General features: G+C 40.5%; 1 protein-coding gene across 1 annotated transcript in view; it reads left to right on the top strand.

Annotated features, from left to right (window-relative positions):
* The window catches only part of dagla (diacylglycerol lipase, alpha), a 61,102-nt gene that overhangs the window by 13,988 nt on the left and 24,222 nt on the right, over positions 1–22,892 (top strand). Inside the window, exons 2-6 of the mRNA XM_073836713.1 lie at positions 9,602–9,703; positions 10,160–10,371; positions 12,515–12,616; positions 19,617–19,755; positions 22,759–22,857. Of these exons, the coding sequence (XP_073692814.1) occupies positions 9,609–9,703; positions 10,160–10,371; positions 12,515–12,616; positions 19,617–19,755; positions 22,759–22,857 (647 nt within the window). The 5' untranslated portion in view covers positions 9,602–9,608. The remainder of the gene's footprint in view (positions 1–9,601; positions 9,704–10,159; positions 10,372–12,514; positions 12,617–19,616; positions 19,756–22,758; positions 22,858–22,892) is intronic.

The following is a 22,892-nucleotide window of genomic DNA, read 5'->3' as shown; positions in this document are numbered from 1 at the left end:
AATAGACATTCTGGGTATTACTGCTCCTGCTTCGGCCTTATTACGGCAGCAAACTTCCTTGACTATTACGCCGGAATGGAAGTGTAGTTCCTAATCTTATCAGCCTAGAAACTCGCAGCTTTGCATTTCCACCGGTCTTAGTACACGATATAACTACAGAAGAGTCAAGTTTTAAATACAACAAATATAGAAACTCGTTGGACATTTTTGAACGTGATGCTATTGGTCTAATAGGATTCAATGATCTATGCTAAGCTATGCTAAAAGCGATATCGCCAGAACAGGAGAACGGCTGAATGGATTTCAAAACGGTAAAAATCAACTTATTAACTCGGGGGGAGTTGGAGAATGAGCCTATTTACAAAAAAAGTGGAGTGTTCCTTTAAGCCTGCTAGTTTTCATTAGGCCTAAGTTTAGATTTAAAAGGATAGCTCACCCAAAAATGAAAATTCTGTCATTAATTACTTACCTTCATGTCTTTCCAAACCAATAAGACCTTTATTCATCTTCAGAACACAAATTAAGATATTGTTAATGAAATCAGAGAGCTTTCTGACCCTTTATAGACAGCGAGCTTACAACAGTCAAGGCACAGAAACGTAGTAAGGACATTGTTAAAATAGTCCATGTGCATTGTGGTACTCTCATTAACACAAGGGATAAGAATTGTTGAATTGTCATAAATAAAATCATTATTTTAGTTTTCTTAATTCACAAAAAGTATTCTCGTAACTTCGTAAAATTATGGTTGAACCACTGATGTCACATGGACCATTTTAACAATGTCCTTACTACGTTTCTGTGCCTTGACATGGTGGTACCCTTGCTGTCTATGGAGGGTGTTACAAAGATGAACGAAGGTCTTACAGGTTTGGAACGACATGAGGGTCAGTAATAATAACACAAATCTCTTTAAAATCAATATATTTTGAGCTTGATTTGATTATCAGTTAGCCAACCTGCAGAGTTGGCAATTCAAATTGACAGAGTTAAATAAAATGGCTAAATAACCAGTTATTGGGATGGTTTAGATGACAAAAAAAATCATTGTTATTGGCTGTAAAAATCCGGATCAGAGCATTCCTACATTTTTAAATGAATGTTTTTTTTTCTTGTCAGGAGCTCTTGGAAATGTTTTCTGTAGCAAGTAATGCTTAATTTTCCAAAACAAAAAATAAATAAATAAATAAATAAATATAATATATATATATATATATATATATATATATATATTAGTCAAAAAAAAATCTTTACAAAATTTGGGATGCCTTGATAACATCGATTTCCCAATTTTAATGAATCTTCATTTTTAACAAACCAGAAAATTCAGATTTATCACAAATTTTAATGCTTAATGCTTAATGTGTTGGGTATCGAGAACCGGTTTCATTTTAGAACCGGTTCCAAATTTATAAGAACCGGGTATTCAAAAAGACTGCAGTGTATTATGGTTATCGCATTTTAATGTGATTTTAAAGTTTAAAATCAAATGATTAAAGCACAGGAAGGCGTAGAACTTGCGCACTGTAAGTTCCTTTTAGGCCTATGTGTTCTGTAGGCTGCTGATTTTTGCTCATGTTATTCAGCTGCAACAGAAAGCTTTGTAAAAATACAGAATAAAAATGCTTGACCTAATTATTTTATTAACTTTTTTATGTTATTGGTATCGAAACTATGAATTATTAAGAATTAGAATTGATAAGCAGAATCGGAATCTATACAATTCAAACGATACCCAATCCTAGGCATGACTGATCTCTATTGCTGTCTCAATTTAAGCATCTCAGTTCAAAAGTTGCTACTAGTTATAACTAGGGGTGGGAAAGAAAAAATCGATTCACCTAACTATTGCGATTGTTTTTGAAATGATTTAAAAATCGATTAATTTACATCAGAATCGACTTTTCCTAAGAGGCTGTGGGGAGAAGTTACTGCTTTTATTCTAACAAAGGGCAAAATGTATAAATGTGTTGCACTTTAAGCAGCACCACGCAGACGATCGGCATATGAAATCAAAGTACTGCGAGAGCGATTTGAAAGCATGCAGAGCCATCTGCTCTCTCAGGGCTCTAGATGTTTTGCGACCATTTTTATTCTGCCGGTGGGACTCATTTTTGTGAGTGGTCGCACTGACACGACCACTGCGTTGTTCAGCTTATAAGCGCTGCCATTTCTGTTGCATTTGAGAAACATCTAACGACAAATGAAACAAAAGCGAAACTTAACCGCGTTACCTTTTAGCTGTGCAGCGCAGAACGGTTATCAGCTTGGACCGCAAACAAACTTGTCCGACCTCAAAACAGCTTTACTCGGGAGTCAAGTTGATTTTGCGAGATCCAGTAAGAAGTGTTTGAATTCGCTGCACAATGAAAACGATTGCTGCAAGATCTAGTGAGAATCATTCGAATTCTGCCCAGAATTCTCTGTTATAAACAGCGCTGACTTATGTCAAAAAACCAGAAGTGTTAATGCTAACTATAATCATGATGTTGTGGTAGAAATGATAATGCATTATTCATTTCATGGTTTGTACAGCCTTTGAGAGAGAAATTCAAGCACCTTTTTAATGTCTTTCCAGCATTTAACATAACTATTTCCAGCACTTTTAAAGCTCTAAAATGATCCAGTTTGAATGTTATTTTTAATAGGATCACCAAAATATACTTTGCGGTAAACAAAGTAAAATTTGTTTTGCCGAGAAAAACAGTTTGCAAAGTAATAAAGCACTTTTTTTTCCTACTCATTTAGTTGAACATTTGAATCGGCAGACTAGCGTATCGTCCCTGCCCTGATAGCAATATTGAATCGCAATACTTGTAGAATCGAAATTCTTGAAAAAATCGCAATACATATCGTATCTGCGCCCAAGTATCATGATAGTATTGAATCGGGAGGTAGGTGTATCGTCCCATTCCTAGTTATAACACAAAATAAATGTCTTATTTAATGTATGTCTATATAAGTCTTTCTTAAAAACTAGTTTTTATGACAGCCACTTTTTAAATATTTATATTTCAACAACAAATTGGCATAAAAAAAGACTTGCGATGTTTTACATTTGAGTGTTTTTACTAAATTTTTGTAATTAAATGGCAATTTAATATTTAATAGTTTGTTTCCAATAAAATAGTTTGCAATGTCATGTATGAAGTAATATAATGTATAGTTTACAGCATTACCTGCCAGAATTTTTAGTTTACCTTTACTTTACCTGAAATTTGAAATATTTCAATGAAAGAGCTTCTGCGTTGGAATCAAATCATACAATTTCTGTCAGTGCCCAGCCCTATAAAAATCAAGGCTTTAATGTTCAGATAGAAAAGTTACCATTTGGTAATATCGACCAGATTTCTAATATCCCGTGGGTTCCTCCCTACTTGACTCATTTTCCGTCTCTTTCATATCTCCAGTGAAATGTCCTTGTGTTTTCACCATCTCTGTGTAGCTGCAGCCCTCTTTCTCTGTCTTTTCTCCTTTTCATCTCGCTCATCCATACTTCGAGTTTGGCTTCAACCGCTCTCGTCCTTTTTTTAGATTGAGGACCATGTGCTACACACACCCACTCTCCCCTGCCTCTCCTCTCCTCTCATCTCTTGCTCCAGATTCTTCCTTCCCTCCTTCTCTCTCTCTCTCTCTCTCTTCCTCCTTCACTCACCCTTGCTCTCTCTTGCCTTCTGTCTTTTTTCTCCTAATTTTCATGCTAGTCCTCCTTTTCCCTGCATCCTCATCATGTTTCACTTTCACTGCCGCCCACTCGGTTCTTTCAACATCTTCCAGCTCCACCTGCAGTGTGTGTTTTTGTGTATGTATGTCTGCTTCGAATGAGTGTGTATGCCTGAGTAAGTGTGAACACGCTGTCTTATACTGAAACGTATAAAATTCAAAGATTTCTGCACCGATTTTGGGATGAAATTTTAAAAAGTGAAGTTTGGCTTTGGATAAGAAAGTTTCAGCAAATCCGAAAAGACTTTCCACACTCACTCATCATTAATAGACAATATAACAACTGCATATGATGGTTCCTCTGGTTTAAGATGTTTCTTTTAATTGTTTATATCTATTAGGTGATGTCTCAGTTTACACAAGTTAATAATAAGAGGCATTTCCCCTTTAGAAATCCCCTCAAAATGCCACATGTGGCTAACACATATTGTATTTTCTGTTAACACAGGAAATAGTCTCAGGAAGTACACAAACTAATTTTAGCTACTTGGATTAGTCCCTGGCAGGTGGTATTAGAAGGAGGGACATTCATATTTTAGAGAGCATCTGATTAAATCAAGAATAAGAAAATAATATCATCAATATTGTATTTCTGTTTATTTCCTGAAATAGAAATACTATCAATTTTAAATGCATAAACACTGCTCACCAGTACTACAGTTATCTAAGAATAAATACAGTAAAATCAGTAATATTGTAAAATATTTGTACAAATTAAATAAACTGTTTTCTATTTTAATATATTTTAAAATGTAGTTTATTCCTGTGATGTAAAGCTGAATTTTCAGCATCATTACTCCAGTCTTCAGTGTCACGATACTTCAAAAATCATCCTAATATGCTGATTTGCTGCTCAAGAAACATTTATAGTATTATCAATGTTGAAAACAGTTGTGCTGCTTCATATTTTTATTATCTGTGATACTTTATGAAAAATAACAACATTTATTTGAAATAAAAATATTTTGTAGCGTTACAAACGTTTATCCTGTCACTTTTGATCAGTTAAATGCATCCTTGCTAAATAAAAGAAATAATTTAATTTAAAAATATATATATTTTTGAGTGGTATACGCTAAAAATGTTCTAGAAGAGAATATTTCTATCATATAGGTAATGTATTTAAATATATAATTAAAAAATATTAGTAATAATGGCATTTGTAAATTAAAAAAATATTTTAGATAAGCAGAAAAAATCAATTGAGTGATTTTATTTTTATTCATTGTAGAAATAGTCTTAGACTCTCATAGCAAAGTATAACATTTTTCTTGTCTCCTGGGTTTCTTCTTACCTTCCTGAGGATGTGAGCAGGATGTTTATATGATGAGAATGAATGTAATTTTGTATTTACATACAAGCAGTGTTTTTTGTGTCCAGACGGGCTTCAAATTTGTGTTTGGTTTTAGGGATGTGTTTTCATGGATAGATGGATGGTAGGAAAGAGAGAAACAGCGAGACGCAGGTGTGAAAAGAAATGGGAAGACTGAGAACTGATGAACTGTTAACAGTGTGATAGACTGTGTGTGTTATTGTACAGCTGCAGTGAAACCATTTACAATCTGTCTCTTTATCAGGCAGCTCTGTTGGGCAGGAGAATGATTAACTTGCACCTTAAGATTACTGGTTTAAAGGTGCACAGTCATTTTTTGTGTTTAAAATACTTGTGTTGTATTTTAATGTGCAGAGACAATTACAAGTTGATTTTCCATTTGAGAGCTTTCGAATCATTTATGCTTGTTTAAAGGGTTCGAAATGTCATTTTTGGCTTGACCAATTGTGTGAGTTTGGGGCGGGACTATTTGTTTAAACAAACATTGGTAAAAATCATTGGTAAACCTGTTTAAAAACAATCATTATCTATGGCCTGAGCGTAAAGATCGATTTTGTGCATTCTTAGGGTATGGGATTTGGACAAACTTGGATCTTAAAACCAGTGAACTATAGAAGAAGGAAGTAAATGTTGATTTAATGTTGACTTCAACCTCTACTCCACACCACCCACTAAAAAGCACAAATGTTTTTGGGAAGTGCTTTGCCAGGGCGTATCCCTTTACCCCGAGCCACAAAAAGATCAACAAAACATGTGGCCGTCACGTCCTGTATTATCATACATCAGCCGTCTCGTGATGTCTCTACTACACGGAAGAACAAGGACATCATCTGTGTTCTGTGAAAGTACCTGTTGATCGATATAAATGCTTTGAGTGAGATTTGTGTTGTAAATAGAGTGATTTTGCCACACAATGAAAGTTTGCTGGGTCACAGCGTTACAGTGTCTGGACTGAAAGCAGTATCCATGGAAACCATCAGTAGTCCTCGTTCACAATCGCAAGACACTCTTTCTGTTTGTTTTTATCCTGTAGTTAACGGTGATTTGCTGAGGCAAGCATTGCTACAATTGCTCACAATTAAGCTCTGAGATTTGAACAAAACACTCTTGTACTGTAATTAAGCAACCACACTGAACACCATAATAACTTCACCACAACATCCAAACAACCACCCTGAACACCTTGCCAACTGCACTGCAACACACAAACAACCACCTTGAACACCCTAACAACTGCACTGCAACACCTGAACAACCACCTTAAACATCTTAACATCTGCACTGAAAAACACCCTAAAAACCACCCTGAACGCCCTAACAACTTCATTGCAACATCTCAAGAACCACCTTGAACAGTCTTACAACTGTGAGCACCCTAATAACTGTACTGCAACACTCAAACAACCACCTTTAACACCCTAACAACTGCACTGCAACACCCTAACAACCATCTTCTACACCTTAACATCTGCACTGAAAAACACCCTAAAAACCACCCTGAACACCCTAACAACTTCATTGCAACACCCTAAAAAACCACCCTGAACACCCTAAGAACTGCACGGCAACACCCTGAAAACTACCTTGAACACCCTAACATCTGCACTGCATCACCCTGAAACTTACCCTGAACACCCTAAGAACTGCACGGCAACACCCTGAAAACTACCTTGAACACCCTAACATCTGCACTGCATCACCCTGAAAATTACCCTGAACACCCTAAGAACTGCACCGCAACACCCTAACATCTGCACTGCATAACCATGAAAATCACCCTAACTACTTCATTGCAACATCCAAACAACCACCTTGAACACCCTAACAACCCTGAATACTCTTAACAACTGCACTGCAACATCAGAACAACTACCCTAAACACCTTAACAACTGCACTGCAACACCCTGAAAACCACCTTAAAACACCCTAACAACTGCACTGCAACACCTTAATAACCACTCGAACACCCTAACAAGTGCTTAGCAATACATTTCAACGACACCCTAAACAACCTGGCAACTGCATAGCAATGCCCTGGTACCACCCAGAATACCCCATTAATTGCTTAGCATTGTCCTGGCAATGCCACTCAGAATGCTTTATCAACTGAATGCTTTATCAACTGCCTAAACACCCTAACAACTGCATGAAAATGCCCTGGCACCCACCCTGAACATCCTAGCAACCATATAACACTTCCCTGGCAACCACCTAAACACCCTTTCAATTTGATTGTAATTCACTGGCCACCCAAAGCACCCTGAATAGCACCCTGAATACCCTAACAACTTCATTGTAACATCTGAAGAACCACCTTGAACACTCTATAACTGTGAGCACCCTAACAACTGCACTGCAGCACCCTGAACACCCTAGCAATTGCACTGCAACAACCTGAAAACTACCTTGAACACCCTAACATCTGCACTGTCACCCTGAAAATCACCCTAACATCTTCATTGCAACATCCGAACAAGCACCTTGAACACCCTAACAACCCTGAACATTTTAACAACTGCACTGCAACACCTGAACAACCACCCTAAATGCCTTATCATCTGCTCTGCAATACCCTGAAAACCACCTTGAACACCCTAACAATCCTAAACACCCTAACACCTGCACTGCAACACCTTAACCATCCTGAACACCTTAACAATGCTTAGCAATACCTTTCAACGACAACAATCTAAACAACCTGGCAACCACCCAGAATACCCTAGTTATTGCTTAGCATTGGTCTGGTAATCACTCAGAATGCCCTATCAACTGAATAGGAACACCCAAACAACCACCTAACAGCCTAACATCTTCATAGCAATGCGCTAGTGTAGCAAAGTACTGGCCACCCACAAAGCCCTAGCAACTACATAACAGTGCCCTAGTAACCATCTAAACACTGTAGCAACTGTATAGCAATGCACTGGCCACACAAACTGTCTTAGCAACTGCAAGAGAACACCCTAGTAACCACCTAAACACTCTAGCAACTGTATAGCAATGCACTGGCCACCCAAACTGTCTTAGCAACTGCAAGGCAATGCCCTAGTAACCAGCTAAACACTCTAGCAACTGTATAACAATGCCCTAGTAACCACCTAAACACTCTAGCAACTGTATAACAATGCACTGGCTACCCAGAACACCTGTACAACTGCATAGCAATGCCATAGTAACCGCCTAAACCTCCTGGCATCTGTATAGCATAACTGTATATGCATAGCAACAGCCTAGTAACAGACTAAATGCTTTGACAGTTGTATAGCGATGCACTGGCCACCCAGAATACCCTAGCCATCTAAATTTGATATATAGTAACTGTATATCAATGTACTGGCCACTCAGAACACCTTTGCAACTGCATAGCAATGCCCCTAGTGACCATCTAAACACTCAAGCAACTTTATAGCAATGTACTGGCCACGCATAATGCCATAGCAACGCACTGGCCACTCAGAACGCCATTGCAACTGCATAGCCATGCCCTAGAAAGCACCTAAATGTTCTAACAACTGTATAGCAATGCACAGGCCACTGAGAACACCCTACCAACTGCATGGCAACACCCTAGTAACAACCTAAACACTCTAGCAATTAGAAATGCACTGGCCACCCAGAATGCCCTAGCAGCTCCCTAGTAACCACCTAAACACTCTAGCAACTGTATAGCAATCCACTGGCCACCCAGAACACCCTAACAACTACATAGCAATGCCCAAGTAGCCACCTAAACACTATAGAAACTGTATAACAGTGCATTATCTTGCATTATCAACACACTGTTTTCCTTGTTTAATACTCTAAAGGTGCTCTGACACAATCTGTATTAAATCAAGCACTATATATATAAAGTTGACATGACTTGACATGACTGGCCACCTAAAATGCCCTAGCAACTGTATCACAATGCCCTGGCAACCACCTAAACACACTCACACATAAAAACTAGTGTGCAAATATGCATTAGGATAGCATGAGTAAACTCTCAGTCCCATTTCACTTAACAAATGTTGATTTGTTTTTTTTTTCTGTCACCACTCTCATGGGTCACTTCCTCTTTGTCTTTCTTTCCTCTTTCAAAATTTCCCTCAATCCTCTTTCTCTCTCTCTCTAGTGTCTTATTCCTATCAGACCAGGTTCAGTTTCAATCTCTGATGCACAATTATAAAACTGATTTAACAAATAGATCACCCAAAAATGAAATGATACTTTAATGGTGTTTTTAGTCGTGAAATGAGGGTGAGTAAATGGCAGAATTTTTCATTTTCTAGGTGAACTATTTCTATTAAGTCACAGATTACAAGAATATTTTCCTGTGCTGTTTGAAATGTGTAGAAAAGCTGCTGCTGTTTTGCTTCGAATGAGTTTTTTTCCCGCAATAGCACTTCTATGCTTTTAGTGTGTGCATGTGTCGTCGTCTTTTTTGGCCTTATGTTACTCTCGTCTTTACTGCAGAATTGAAGAAGTGGTGAATGAGAAGTCTTTCTGTGTGTGAGTCGCGCGTGTCAATCCGTAACTGAAATGTGTTTGTGTGTGTGTTTCAGGGCAGTGATGCCGGGCATGGTACTGTTTCGGCGACGCTGGTCAGTCGGCAGTGATGACCTGGTGTTACCAGCTTTCTTCCTGTTCATACTACACTGCATATGGTGAGTCTGTGTTGGTGTTTGTCTGTGCAGTTTGTTATTTTACATTCATGTATGCAATCAGACAAGTAAGAAACAAGCTCTAATAGCCAGCACCATGACCTAAATAAAAGTCTTAAGACATTCTGTCATGCAATAAAACAGCAGTTCCCAAATATTTGAATGAGTTGCACAATAAGTTCCACAGTTATTTATTAGAAGTACACAAATATTTTCAAGTAATGTTAACCTTGTGCAACCAATCATTCCCATCATTCTCTGTGCAGGCATGAGAATAATTAAGCACACAGATAAAGCATCAATTGCATGGCATAACCTTTGGCTCTTTATTAGGAAACTTAATCATTTTTGTTGGGAAGTAGAAAAGAAATTTAAAATATGAAATATGAAAAATCTCTGTAATGTTGCATTTCTGAGGTGTGTATGATCATGCAATGTTGTGGCTGTGGCTTTCTGCAGGCTGGTGGTGCTGTCCGTGGTTCTCTTTGGGCTGCCGTACAGTTCAGAGCAATCATGCTCAGTCACATTAGTGGATCACGGTCGCGGTTACCTCGGCATTCTGGTCAGCTGTCTGATCTGCGAAAGCGCCATCATGTGGCTGAGCATGAGAGGCAGCATCCTGTATACACAACCCAGAGAAGCAGTGCAGTATGTGCTCTATATACGGCTGGGTAAGACACACACTTGCACATTTATAGAAACAGCCATGATAAAACTTGCGTTTGTTCTCTCAGTACGTCAGCTCTGTTAGCTAGCCTGCATAGGCTATAGTGGGGCATTTATGCTATTTCAAAATGCTATTTCAGATTTTTTTAAGGCAGCATTGTATCATTTGTGGAGAAAGCAATCCCAGAATCCATTGCAATGAGCTCAGTGAAACATTCCGAGTCCTTAATATCACAACTAATACAAATAGTTCAGTCTAATTAAAATTTAATATTTAATATCTATTTAATTTTTTGTGCTTTTTCTGACACACACATGGAAGCTTGCTTCCACCACAGTATATGTAAAAATGTAATTGCAATTTTTAATCTTACAATTCTGACTTTGTTTCTTGCGATTACAAGAACTTAGAGTTTCTATTTTGCAATTGGAAGTTATAATCTTATTATAATTGTGAGTTTACATCTTGCAATTTTCACTTTTCTTTCAAAAATTTTTAGAGTTTATATCTCGCAACTGCAAATTCACATCTTGTAATTCAGATTTTTCAGATTTCAGATTTAATTCAGATCCCTGAGATAACATCTCACAATTCTCACTTTTTCTTCTAAATTCTGCGTTTACATCTTGCAATTCATTTTTTTCTGAATTCTGAGCTTGTCTCGCAATTCTGAAGGTTGCATTTTTCTCAACTTCAAATTCACATCTCTTAATATAGATTTTACATCAACATCAATAGTACATTTTACATGACTTTTTTTTGTTTATATCTCGCAATTCTAAAAAAAGTTCTCTGAATTTTAAGGTTACATCCCCCAATTTTTTTTTCTCTCAACTGCAAATTCACATTTCGTAATTCAGACCCCAGCTCCCCCCAACCCCCCCCCCCCCCCTTAAGGGGGTCGCACAGCGAACGCGAAGCGCAGCGGCGCCCAGCTACGACTCAGGAAGCTGTTCAAATTTCTGCCGCGCCACAGAGCGCCATCTGCATAGTTTTATATTAAATAACATCATATTTGTCTCAAATCGTCCTATTAGATTAAAAAAACAAGATACCACTGCTGCAAAATACTACTTACATTAGGTTTACAGCTTGAAAAAAATGTAAACCTATATAATTAATTCATATTTTATTTTCTCAATACATTTTTTCATACGCAAAATCTAAAGTCCTATGTAATATTTGCCTGTCGTAATTACATTCACTGTCTTTGACTGCCACCTACTGGATTTACAAGGTCACAACCGTCACTTGCAGTTCAGAACTTCACTGAAAAATGAGCTGACGCGTATAGAATGTGCGCGTCCGGTGTGCGATACCTCCAGCTGTCCTCGGCGCGACGCGACATTGCGCTGCGTTTCTCGTCCGGTGTGCGACCCCCTTTAAAATTCTGAGTTTACATTTGCAATTCAGAATTTTTTCTCTGAATTTTAAGGTTACATTTCTCTCAACTGCAAATTCACATCTCGCAATTCAGACTTTTTTTCTAAATTCTGAGTTTATATCTCACAATTCAGATTTTTTTTTCTCTTAATTTTAAGGTTATATCTCCCAATTCTTTTTTTTCTTTTTTTGCATCATAGAATAAAACATTTAAAAAAGGTAGTTTTTATCTTACAATTAAAAATGTTTTCTTGCCGATGCAAAGTCAAATCTCACAATTTCCTCAGAATTCTGAGTTTACATCTCAGTTTTTTCTTAGAATTTTGAGTTCATATCTCGCAATTCTGACTTTTTTTTTTTTTCTCAAAATTTTGAGGTTAAATCTTGCCATGGAATAAAAAAGGTGATTGCAAATTTTTTAGCGACTTTTCTGGTCAGAATTTATATCCCGCTTTTGTAAGCTGAATCTTGCAATTCAGACTTTTTCCAGAATTGCGAGGAAACTAAAAAATCAGAATTGTGAGAAAAAAGGTTAATTCACAATTTTATCCTGTGCTAGAAACAAGCTTCATTTAACCAAGTTTTGAGGTTTTGACAAATCAATGAGCAAAATTTGAGCAATAATAGTACTAATGCTACTAATTGGGTTGCGTTGTTTTATTGCAAATTTACAGTGCAACGAGATTTTACAATGAAAAGTCATACTCTGTGTGATTAGGCCTTAAGTCAACACTTAAGACATGAATTGTTCTTCCTCTCTGCAGCCATCCTGCTAGTGGAGCTGGTGTATGCGGTGGTGGGCATCGCCTGGTTGGTGCAGTACTACCAGCCATGTTCTGACATCACTGCCAAGAACCTCGCCCTGGGTAAGACATGAATAAAAAATTCTGACATTGAGTAATATTATAATCATCTCAATAGTGTATATGAAAAACTAGTTTATATTTTATCAACCATGTGGTTGCAACAACCACTGTTATTTTTGGATAATCCAGTAAATTAAACTAAAGTTTCTAACTTGCTTCCTAATCTAGTTGTCAAATAAACTGCCATTGTACATTATGAATATAGTTGGCTCCTTTGCAAATTGCTTTTGCTCCTCGCTTTGAATAAAAGTGTGTCTCATTTGATTTTTTTCCTCTCTATTTTAATTTGGATTGATGCAAAAGATAAGATTATTCATAACGAATGTATCATAAATCTGGGAACAGAGCCACATGTGAAGCTGTTTTAAATTCTGTATTAATGTGTTGCATCATTGATCAGCAACAGTAAAAGGCTAAAGTGGGACACATCATACTCTACATTTTTGTTACCCTTACCTGTCACTTTTACGTTTAAATATTGTAAAGCAGACCTACCACTAATAGTCTCACAAATTTATATTTGTCACAAACGGGACGACCAAGAGTGAGGATCCAAATGCAAGGCTTTATTAAGCAGATCGTAGTCAGACAGACAGGGTCGAAAACACCAGCAAACATGAACAGTGAAGACAATCCAATAGCGTAATCCAATAAACAAGCGTAGGTCAAAATCCAGGTGGGCAGTCCAAAAGAAACAATGAAATGAAAACAAGAAACTAGAAAACTAAGACTAAGACTGGGAAAACAAAAACAGAACTATGATTAGGGAACAACAAGGAGACTAGGAAACCTGGGAGCAATGGAAAACGCTTGGTAGAGTCCGCTGGAGCAAAACAATACTTAGCGATGTGTGTGTGTGATGAGCTGGCTTTTATGTCTGATAAACAGGAAGTAACCATAGAGGCAGCAGAGGGAGCAGCAACAGTCAGTGGGGGTAAGGGCTCCCTCTGCTGGCCTGGCGTGACATAGCCCCCCCCCAAGGAGCGGCTTCCAGACGCTCCAAAAAACAACAGGAGGAAACAGTCCAGGGGAGCGGTGGGGGGGCCAGGAGACTGAGGCAGAACAGGTTGGGCAAAGGCCCTCCAGAGCAGGGCAGGAGATTCAGGAGCCCTCCAGGGCAGGGCTGGAGGCAGAGCAGTCCTTTGAGGTGGAGCAAGAGTCTTAGGAGCCCTCCAGGGCGGAGCAGGAGGCTTAGCGACCCTCCGGGGCAGAGCAGGAAGCGTAGAAGCCCTCCAGGGCGGAGCCGAAGGCGGAGCAAGGGGTTTAGGAACCCTCCAGGGCGGAGCAGGAGGCGGAGCGGCCCTCCAGGGCAGAGCAGGAGGCGCAGGAGCCCTCCAGGGCGGAGCAGGAGGCGCAGGAACCCTCCAGGGCGGAGCAGAAGGCGCAGGAGCCCTCCAGGGCGGAGCAGGAGGCGCAGGAACCCTCCAGGGCGGAGCAGAAGGCGCAGGAGCCCTCCAGGGCGGAGCAGGAGGCGCAGGAGCCCTCCAGGGCGAATCAGGAGGCGCAGGAGCCCTCCAGGGCGGAACAGGAGGCGCAGGAGCCCTCCAGGGCAGAACAGGAGGCGCAGGAGCCCTCCAGGGCGGAGCAGGAGGCGCAGGAGCCCTCCAGGGCGAATCAGGAGGCGCAGGAGCCCTCCAGGGCGGAACAGGAGGCGCAGGAGCCCTCCAGGGCAGAACAGGAGGCGCAGGGGCCCTCCAGGGCGGAACAGGAGGCGTAGAAGCCCTCCAGGGCGGAACAGGAGGCCGCATTATGGACTGGGACCTGGGGAGAACAGAGATAGAGGAGGCAGACAGAGCAAGGAGAGAAGTAGAGAGTTCATGGGAGAACGTGGCCTCCATAGCCGTGACCAGGCAGACGAGAACTTCAGGAACGACTTTCGTGGCAGTTCCTGGGCAGACAGAGACTTCTGGAACGGCCCCAGACGCCAAGACAGAGATGACAGGGAACCTAGGCGGTGCAGGCAGAGCAGGGAGTCTTGGCGGGGCAGACAGAGCAAGGGACCTTGGCGGAGCAGGCAGGGCAGGGAATTTTGGCGGAGCAGACAGAGCAAGGGACCTTGGCGGAGCAGACAGAGCAAGGAGTCTTGGCGGAACAGGCAGAGCAAGGAACCTTGGCGGAGCAGGTAGAGCAAGGAGTACTGGCGGTGCTGGCAGAGCAGGGAGCACAGGCGATGCGGGCAGAGCGTGAAGCCTTGGCTGAGCGGGCAGAGCGTGAAGCCTTGGCGGAGCGGGCAGAGCGTGAAGCCTTGGCGGAGCGAGCAGAGCGTGAAGCCTTGGCGGAGCGGGCAGAGCGTGAAGCCTTGGCGGAGCGGGCAGAGCGTGAAGCCTTGGCGGAGCGGGCAGAGCGTGAAGCCTTGGCGGAGCGGGCAGAGCGTGAAGCCTTGGCGGAGCGGGCAGAGCGTGAAGCCTTGGCGGAGCGGGCAGAGCGTGAAGCCTTGGCGGAGCGGGCAGAGCGTGAAGCCTTGGCGGAGCGGGCAGAGCGTGAAGCCTTGGCGGAGCGGGCAGAGCGTGAAGCCTTGGCGGAGCGGGCAGGGCGTGAAGCCTTGGCGGAGCGGGCAGAGCGTGAAGTTCCGCTATGTACGCCACCTCCGAAAGAGGTATAGGCGCAGCGGACATGCCTGTAGATGAGGTCTCCAGAACAAACTTGTGGGCAGACTCATGGGCCGAAGAGGCAACTGGGGCGCAGTGTGCAGCCCACACACTCAAAATGGCGATAGCCATAACAGGTAACACAGTTGGCAGAGGAATGCCCTCCGGGTCATTGGGCGTGGGGCTTGGGAGCGTTGGCTCTGTGTGACTTGGGAGCGTTGGTTCTGCATGGCTTGGCAGCGTTGGCTCTGCATGGCTTGGGAGCGTTGGCTCTGCATGGCTTGGGAGCGTTGGCTCTGTATGGCTTGGGAGCGTTGGCTCTGCATGGCTTGGGAGCGTTGGCTCTGCATGGCTTGGGAGTGAAGGCTCTGGATGCACAGGGGAGATGTGACTTGGCAGTGAAGAAGTAGCTATGACCTGACTCGTCATGACAAGAGCAGCAGTGACTTGATTTGGCGTGAGAGGGACAGCTGTGGCTTGGCTTGGCTCGGAGGGAACAGCTGCTTGACTTGGCTCTGAAGGAACGACTGCTGCGACATGACTTGGCCTGACAGGAACAGCAGCTGTATCTTGACTTGTCCTGGCAGGAACAGTGACTGTGACGTGACTTGACTCGGCAGGGACAGCAGCTGTAACTTGACTTGACTTGGTAGGAACGGCAGTTGGTGCAGGTTCGAGAGAAGCAGATATGACGTTCACAGGCAATGGCTTGGTTGACGTGGCGTGAGCAGACGCTGGCTTGGTTGACGTGGCGCTAGCAGACGCTGGCTTGGCTGATGTGGGGTGAGCAGACGTTGGCTTGGCTGACGCTGATAGTAAGGGATCAACTGAACGAGCTGACAGCAGTGGTGGGTCCTCCAAGCTTGATATTAGTCTCTGATAAGTCCTGGAAGGGTGAGAGTCTGATGCTGTAGCCACCATGTTGATAGCAGACTCAGGTATGGCGGCCATTTTGTGTGCAAGCTTGGGAGTGGCGGTCCTCCTGGGTGCAGGTTCTGGCATGGCGACCATCCTTGTGGCAGGCTCTGGCGTGGCGGCCATCTTTGCAGCGGGCTCTGGCGTGGCGGCCATCTTTGCAGCGGGCTCTGGCGTGGCGGCCATCTTTGCAGCAGGCTCTGGCGTGGCGGCCATCTTTGCAGCAGGCTCTGGCGTGGCGGCCATCTTACGGGAGGACTTGGGCGTGGCAGCCATCTTGGGCAGTAGTTCTGGAGGTACAGACATCTTGTGAGAAGACTTGGGCGTGACGGTAGCCATCTTGAGTGCAGACCCTGGAGTGGCGGCAGCCATCTTGTTAGCAGGCTCAGGAAAGGCGGCCATCTTGTGAGCAGGCTTGGGGGTGGCAGCCATCTTGTGAACAGGCTTGGGGATGGCGGCCATCTTGTGATCGGGCCTTGGGGTGGCAGCCATCTTGCGATCGGGCCTTGGGGTGGCAGTCATCTTGCGAGAGGAGTCAGACGTGGTAGATTTCTTGTGAGCTGGGTCCAATTGGGTGACCATCTTGAATGCGGACTCAGGAAGAATAGTCATTCCGAAAGCAGATTCTGGAAAGGCAGCCATCTTGTGAAGGGGCTCTTGAAGGGCGGCCATCTTGTGAACTGGCTCTGGAGGGACAGCTGTCTTTTGAACAGGCTTTGAAATGGCGGCCATCTTGTGAACGGGCTTTGGGATGGCAGCCATCTTGTGCTGTAGCTCTAGGCTGGCAGACATCTTGTGCTGAGACTCTGGGCTAGCAGACATCTTGTGCTGAGGCTCGGGGCTAGCAGACATCTTGTGCTGTGGCTCAGGGTTAGCAGACATCTTGTGCTGAGGCTCTAGGCTGGCAGACATTTTGTGCTGTGACCTTTTGAGTATACCCACAGTGAATGGAGAGCCACAAAACGATAACACAAAGTCAATGAATTGTGCGAGGGTCCAACTCGGGTCCTCATCGGGTAAACTCAGGCTGATATCAGTGTCCAACCCGCTCCAGAAACATTCCTTTAACATCGATTCGTTACAAGGTGCCAGGTGACTGTACGTAAGAAATTCCTCAACATAACATTCGATGGGACGGTCATCTTGAAAAATGGAACAGAGTGAACTTACGGGGTCTGCTGAGCTCATTCTTGGAGGGTACTTCTGCTGGTGGGTAAAGCCGCTGGATCCGGGTGTGGCGAAGTATTCTGTCACAAACGGGACGACCAAGAGTGAGGATCCAAATGCAAGGCTTTATTAAGCAGATCGTAGTCAGACAGACAGGGTCGAAAACACCAGCAAACATGAACAGTGAAGACAATCCAATAGCGTAATCCAATAAACAAGCGTAGGTCAAAATCCAGGTGGGCAGTCCAAAAGAAACAATGAAATGAAAACAAGAAACTAGAAAACTAAGACTAAGACTGGGAAAACAAAAACAGAACTATGATTAGGGAACAACAAGGAGACTAGGAAACCTGGGAGCAATGGAAAACGCTTGGTAGAGTCCGCTGGAGCAAAACAATACTTAGCGATGTGTGTGTGTGATGAGCTGGCTTTTATGTCTGATAAACAGGAAGTAACCATAGAGGCAGCAGAGGGAGCAGCAACAGTCAGTGGGGGTAAGGGCTCCCTCTGCTGGCCTGGCGTGACAATATTACCAGTCAAAAATTTGGGAAAATCATGTTATTAAAAAGTCTTATTTGCACACTAAGGCTGCATAATTAAAAATACAGTAACACAGTAATCATTTGAAATATTATTGTAACTTAAAATGAATGTTCTCTATCTGAATATATTTTATAATGTAATTGATTCCTATGATGCAAAGCTACATTTTCAGCATCATTACTCCAGTCTTCCGTGCCAAAATATGGCAAAAATATCATATCACAATTTTTTTCAGAAATATCAATTTTACCACAATTCTTTGTCATATTGGTTTTACAATTATACAAAAAACCAAACTTTAATTTTCATGTACAGTTGGTGTATTTAGTAGTAGCATTCAAGAAGTTGAATAAACAAATATGTGACCCAGGACCACAAACCAATCTTAAGTCGCTGGAGTATATTTGTAGCAATAGCCAACAATACATTGTATGGGTCAAAATTATTGATTTTTCTTTTTTGCCAGAAATCATTAGGGAATTCAGTAAAGATCATGTTCCAAAAAGATTTTTTGTAAAATACCTACTATAAATATATCAAAATGTCATTTTTGATTAGTAATATGCATTGTTAAGAACTTAATTTGGACAACTTTAAAGGTGATTTTCTCAGTATTTTGATTTCTTTGCACCCTCAGATTCCAGATTTTCAAATAGATGTATCTCGGCCAAATATTGTCCAATCCTAACAAACCATATACCAATAGAGAGCTTATTTATTGAACTTTCGTATGATGTATACATCTCAGTTTTAAAATTTAACCTTATGACTGGTTTTGTGGTCCATGGTCACATATAAAAATAAAACACAATCTCGATTTTTTTTTTTTTTTACATAATACTTATTTTGAAGAATGTGGATAACCAACCCCCCCCCCCCCAGTATTGACAGTATTAGCGAATCAGATACCAAAGATTGCTTAGTCCAGTAATCAGGCATTGTTTGACAGGCTTCAGGTGTATACGCTTATGAAGTGCATGCCAAAACAGCGCACAGACTAAATAACGCTATTTACTGGCAAGGCTTTAGACATGCAAATAATGTACCTTTGTGATTTGCGAATAAGTGCAGTGTCCCGTGAGTGAATGTATGTGGGTTGTACAGTATATTGAGACGAAGACAAACTGTAGCACGATACTATGATATTTTTTTTTTAAAGCAGATCGTGGAGAGATTTTAATCGTCATCAATCAAAAATCGTCCTATTGTACACCCCTATAATATGCTAATAATAATATTGGTACTCAGTTATTAATAATGGCTCTTATTATTGTCAGTGTTGTTAATATTTATGTGTAATTATGAGCCCTAGCATGCTTCACCGCTATCAGCAGCAAGTTAAAAAAAAACCAGAATGGTCTTCAGAGAGTGTGGCGTGTCGTGTCCTAACAGCATGAGGCAGTCCAGGCTTGTTTATATGGCATGTTAAAATCTCATGAAACCTCCCCTTGTTAATCTCAGCAGATTCCTGTAAATTTGAAAATCATTTATAGCTATTTCTGTCTTGGAATCTCAACGCAGGGTTTCTAACAATACGCCTAGTGTAGCTTTCTGCATGTCTGTGCAGACCATGAATCAGTGTCGCTCATTGTCCACCCCCATCCCATAATAGCACACTTCACTTCCATGCCAATCATCTGTCTATACGAGACACGGAGTGACAAAGAGACAGTTGGTTTGTTTTACAGTAAAGAGCATCCTGCTGAACTGAATCTGTAAGTGTACGTAAGATGTATATGGTACGTTTAAATTAGTTATTTTATATTCTTTACTTTTATTTTCAACAGGAATCGTAGTGTGTAATTGGTTGGTCATCTTCAGTGTGTGTTTCACCATGATGTGTACCTTTGACCCCACCGGACGGACCTTTGTGAAGCTGAAAGCAACTCGCCGCCGTCAGCGTAACCTCACAACATACACTCTCAGGTACAGCACTTGCAGTTTTCATGCTATCTTATTTCAGGATATCCAAATCAATGGATGAAGGTTAAAATTAACTAGTTTGCAAAGTTGTACAATTCCCCACCCTTTAAGTGTTTGATTATTGAGTATTAGGTATTTTGGTTCTTTTTTTATGTTTTCTGCAGCCAATTCGGGTTATGCGAAGCGCCCAGCGTTCGAACCGGAAAACAGGACTAATCACTTCCGCTTTTCACTTCCGTACACAGCTGCAGCAGTAGCCTAGGTGATCGCTGATGTAACTGTTAAATTTCGCTTCGCTTAATTATTAATACACGTCTTACTTGTGATCAAACTTTTGTGTAGGCTATTTGGTTTAATTAAAATGTCACGAATGTTAAAATATCAGAAACGGGAACATCCGAACAGCAGTTTTTGTTGTGTGCCGAGATGCTCTGTTTCGGGGAAAATTAACTCAGGGGTGAGTTTCCACCAGATCCCAAAGGATGAATCAGTCAGGACGATTTGGGTCCGAAATATTAGACGTGATAATTAATTATAAGGAGACACACCACTGTCTGCAGTCGGCATTTTATGCCAGAAGATATTGAAGGGGGTCGACGACGGTTGAAATAAAGATGCTAATTAAACCTTTGTAATTGATATAGCGCTAGACACAATTTTCTATGAAATACGTAGACCTACACTTTATTGACTGAATAATATTTACCTTTTGAATGTTGAGCGTTATTAACTGTTGAATAAATGCTGACGCGGGACAAAATGCCCGATTGCCCAACACGTTGAACTGAGCAATGCCATTGTACCATTTTAATAGGCTACTTTTAAACGCATATAGCTCAGTAATGTCAGCTTTATGTATTTTCTGAGAGGGGGTGGGATTTTTGTTGAGAAAGTCTGGGGAGAGACGCACACTTCGATTAGACTGGATAAACACATGCAGCATCTTAATTGTTAAGAAAATGGTATTCATAATAAATGTCTCGAATATTTTAATTATGTCCAATGCTTCTCTTTCTTTTTGGAATTATTAGACACATTACAGTCTTTTCAAATGCCTAGGTCTGTTTCATTTCATTTAATTATAAAATTTTTAGCACTATTTTTAAACGTTTATTCAAGCAATAATATATAAATTATCTCATGTATATGCTTGTTTAAAACCAGGGATTAAAAACGAATTCCAAGTAAAAACCGTATTTTTTCTTTACATTTCCAGAGAGCGAACCGAACGAAATTAAACGTTATTTAATAAATTCAAGGAACTATAATTTCCTCATTTGCCTCATTCCTCATTCCTTCATTTGATACAACTATTATAGCTATACAATTAATGTATATATAAAATAATATTATTTTGTCATATTCGTGATTCCTGAATTTATATATGAAAACTTCGTTTTGAAGTGCATTCGTTGTTTGTATAAGAAAATTTGTTAACCTAGCCTATTAAGGTGATTTAATATTCTTGATAATTTTTTTAGAAGAAGTTAAAAGTTAAGAAAAAAGGAATTAGCTTGTAGTCTATATATATATATTTAGGGCTATAGGCTAATCTTTTTCTTAACCTTTATTACACTGTAGATCGAAATAAAATAATTCTTGATCATATTTAACATCGGAGAATCACTGATAATTTAGAGTAGGCTACTTCGAAAATGAAACTATTTAAATCTGTATAAAGGAAAGACAAAATAAATCACAACAAGAACAATCTGTATTTTTCTTGTAATCAAGAACATTTCTTTTGACAAAATGACCTAATTAATGCCGAATGATGTTTGACAGTGAACGCATCTCCACCGCATATAGCCGCATATAATCGCTGCTGTCAGTCGCAGATATTAAACATGCGGGTCGGGTACAATATTTTCTTTCTTTTTTTTTTGCGGTCCGAGTTAAATCCCTTATCTAACAGAATACTCGGGGCTCTGGACGTCCGTTTGGCTATACGGTGTACATCCGAAATTGTTATTTGTGGTAGCTCCTGTAAACACCAGCTATAGAAGGTGGCTGTACCAGTAGCTGACGGCCGGAAGTAGTTAAGGCTGTTTTGTAGAACCTGGAAGAATGTTGCGCGTAACCGCTATATGAGTGTAGTATTTATTTTACCCAATTTAAATCTACTCCATAGATTTTTTAATTTTCTTATGGATTGCTAAAAGTGCACATTTTCTGCTGTGTTGTAATTATTAACTGCTTTAAAACTTTAAAAATAATTTTTGTTAATTAAAATAAAGCTGATATAAAATTCTAAGTCTTCATATTAGATAAATAAGTACAAAAAAAAATTAAAGCTAAATCAAATTAAAAAACAAAAACTAACAAATTACATTTACAAGTACAATTTTTCTTTTAAGTTGAAGTACTACAATAACTCAAATAAATGATAAATAAGTGAAAGCCAAACTAGAAATACTAAAACCAAAAATTAATAAGAATGCCAAAAGCACATGAATTACTTTAATATTCATATGAAAAGTGAAAATAAAAAAAAATAACTAAGAATATGAAGACTAATAATAATAATTTTTCTGACCCTGAAGACTGGAGTAATGATGCTGAAAATCTAGCTTTGATCACAGGAACAAATTACATTTCCAATTATTTTTAAATAGAAAATATTTTTTTTTAAATAGTAAAACGAATACTGTTCTTGCTGTATTGTGGATCAAATTAATGCAGGCTTGGTGAGCAGAAGAGACTTTAAAAACTTAAAACTTTTGACTAGTAGTGTACGTAAATATTATAACAAAACCAATACTAAAATAATATAATAATACTATATTATAAATACTAAAATAATACTGAATTGTATGCATAATATATTATATAAAATGAGTATTCATTCGTATTAACTCATCTTCCAATTGCACATAAAATGTTGCTCACCCCATTTTCCATTTCTGTCTCTAGATGTGTGTTTTGATTTATGTAATACCCTTCTATTGACCTATAATTCCTAAATCTGCTCGTGATATTTGCTCAGTTGGGTTTTATCTCTTTCAGACACAGGCTAGAAGAAGGTCAAGCCAGCAGCTGGAGCAGAAGACTCAAGTTCTTCATGTGCTGCACTCGAGCAAAAGATACGCAATCTGTAAGTCTCCAGCACCGACTCAAATACACACAAATGCCAGCTATCG

The sequence above is a fragment of the Garra rufa genome, chromosome 3 (assembly GCF_049309525.1).
Source record: "Garra rufa chromosome 3, GarRuf1.0, whole genome shotgun sequence".
NCBI lineage: Eukaryota > Metazoa > Chordata > Actinopteri > Cypriniformes > Cyprinidae > Garra > Garra rufa.
Note: the sequence above shows the minus strand (reverse complement) of the source record. Positions and strands in the feature narration are given on the sequence as shown.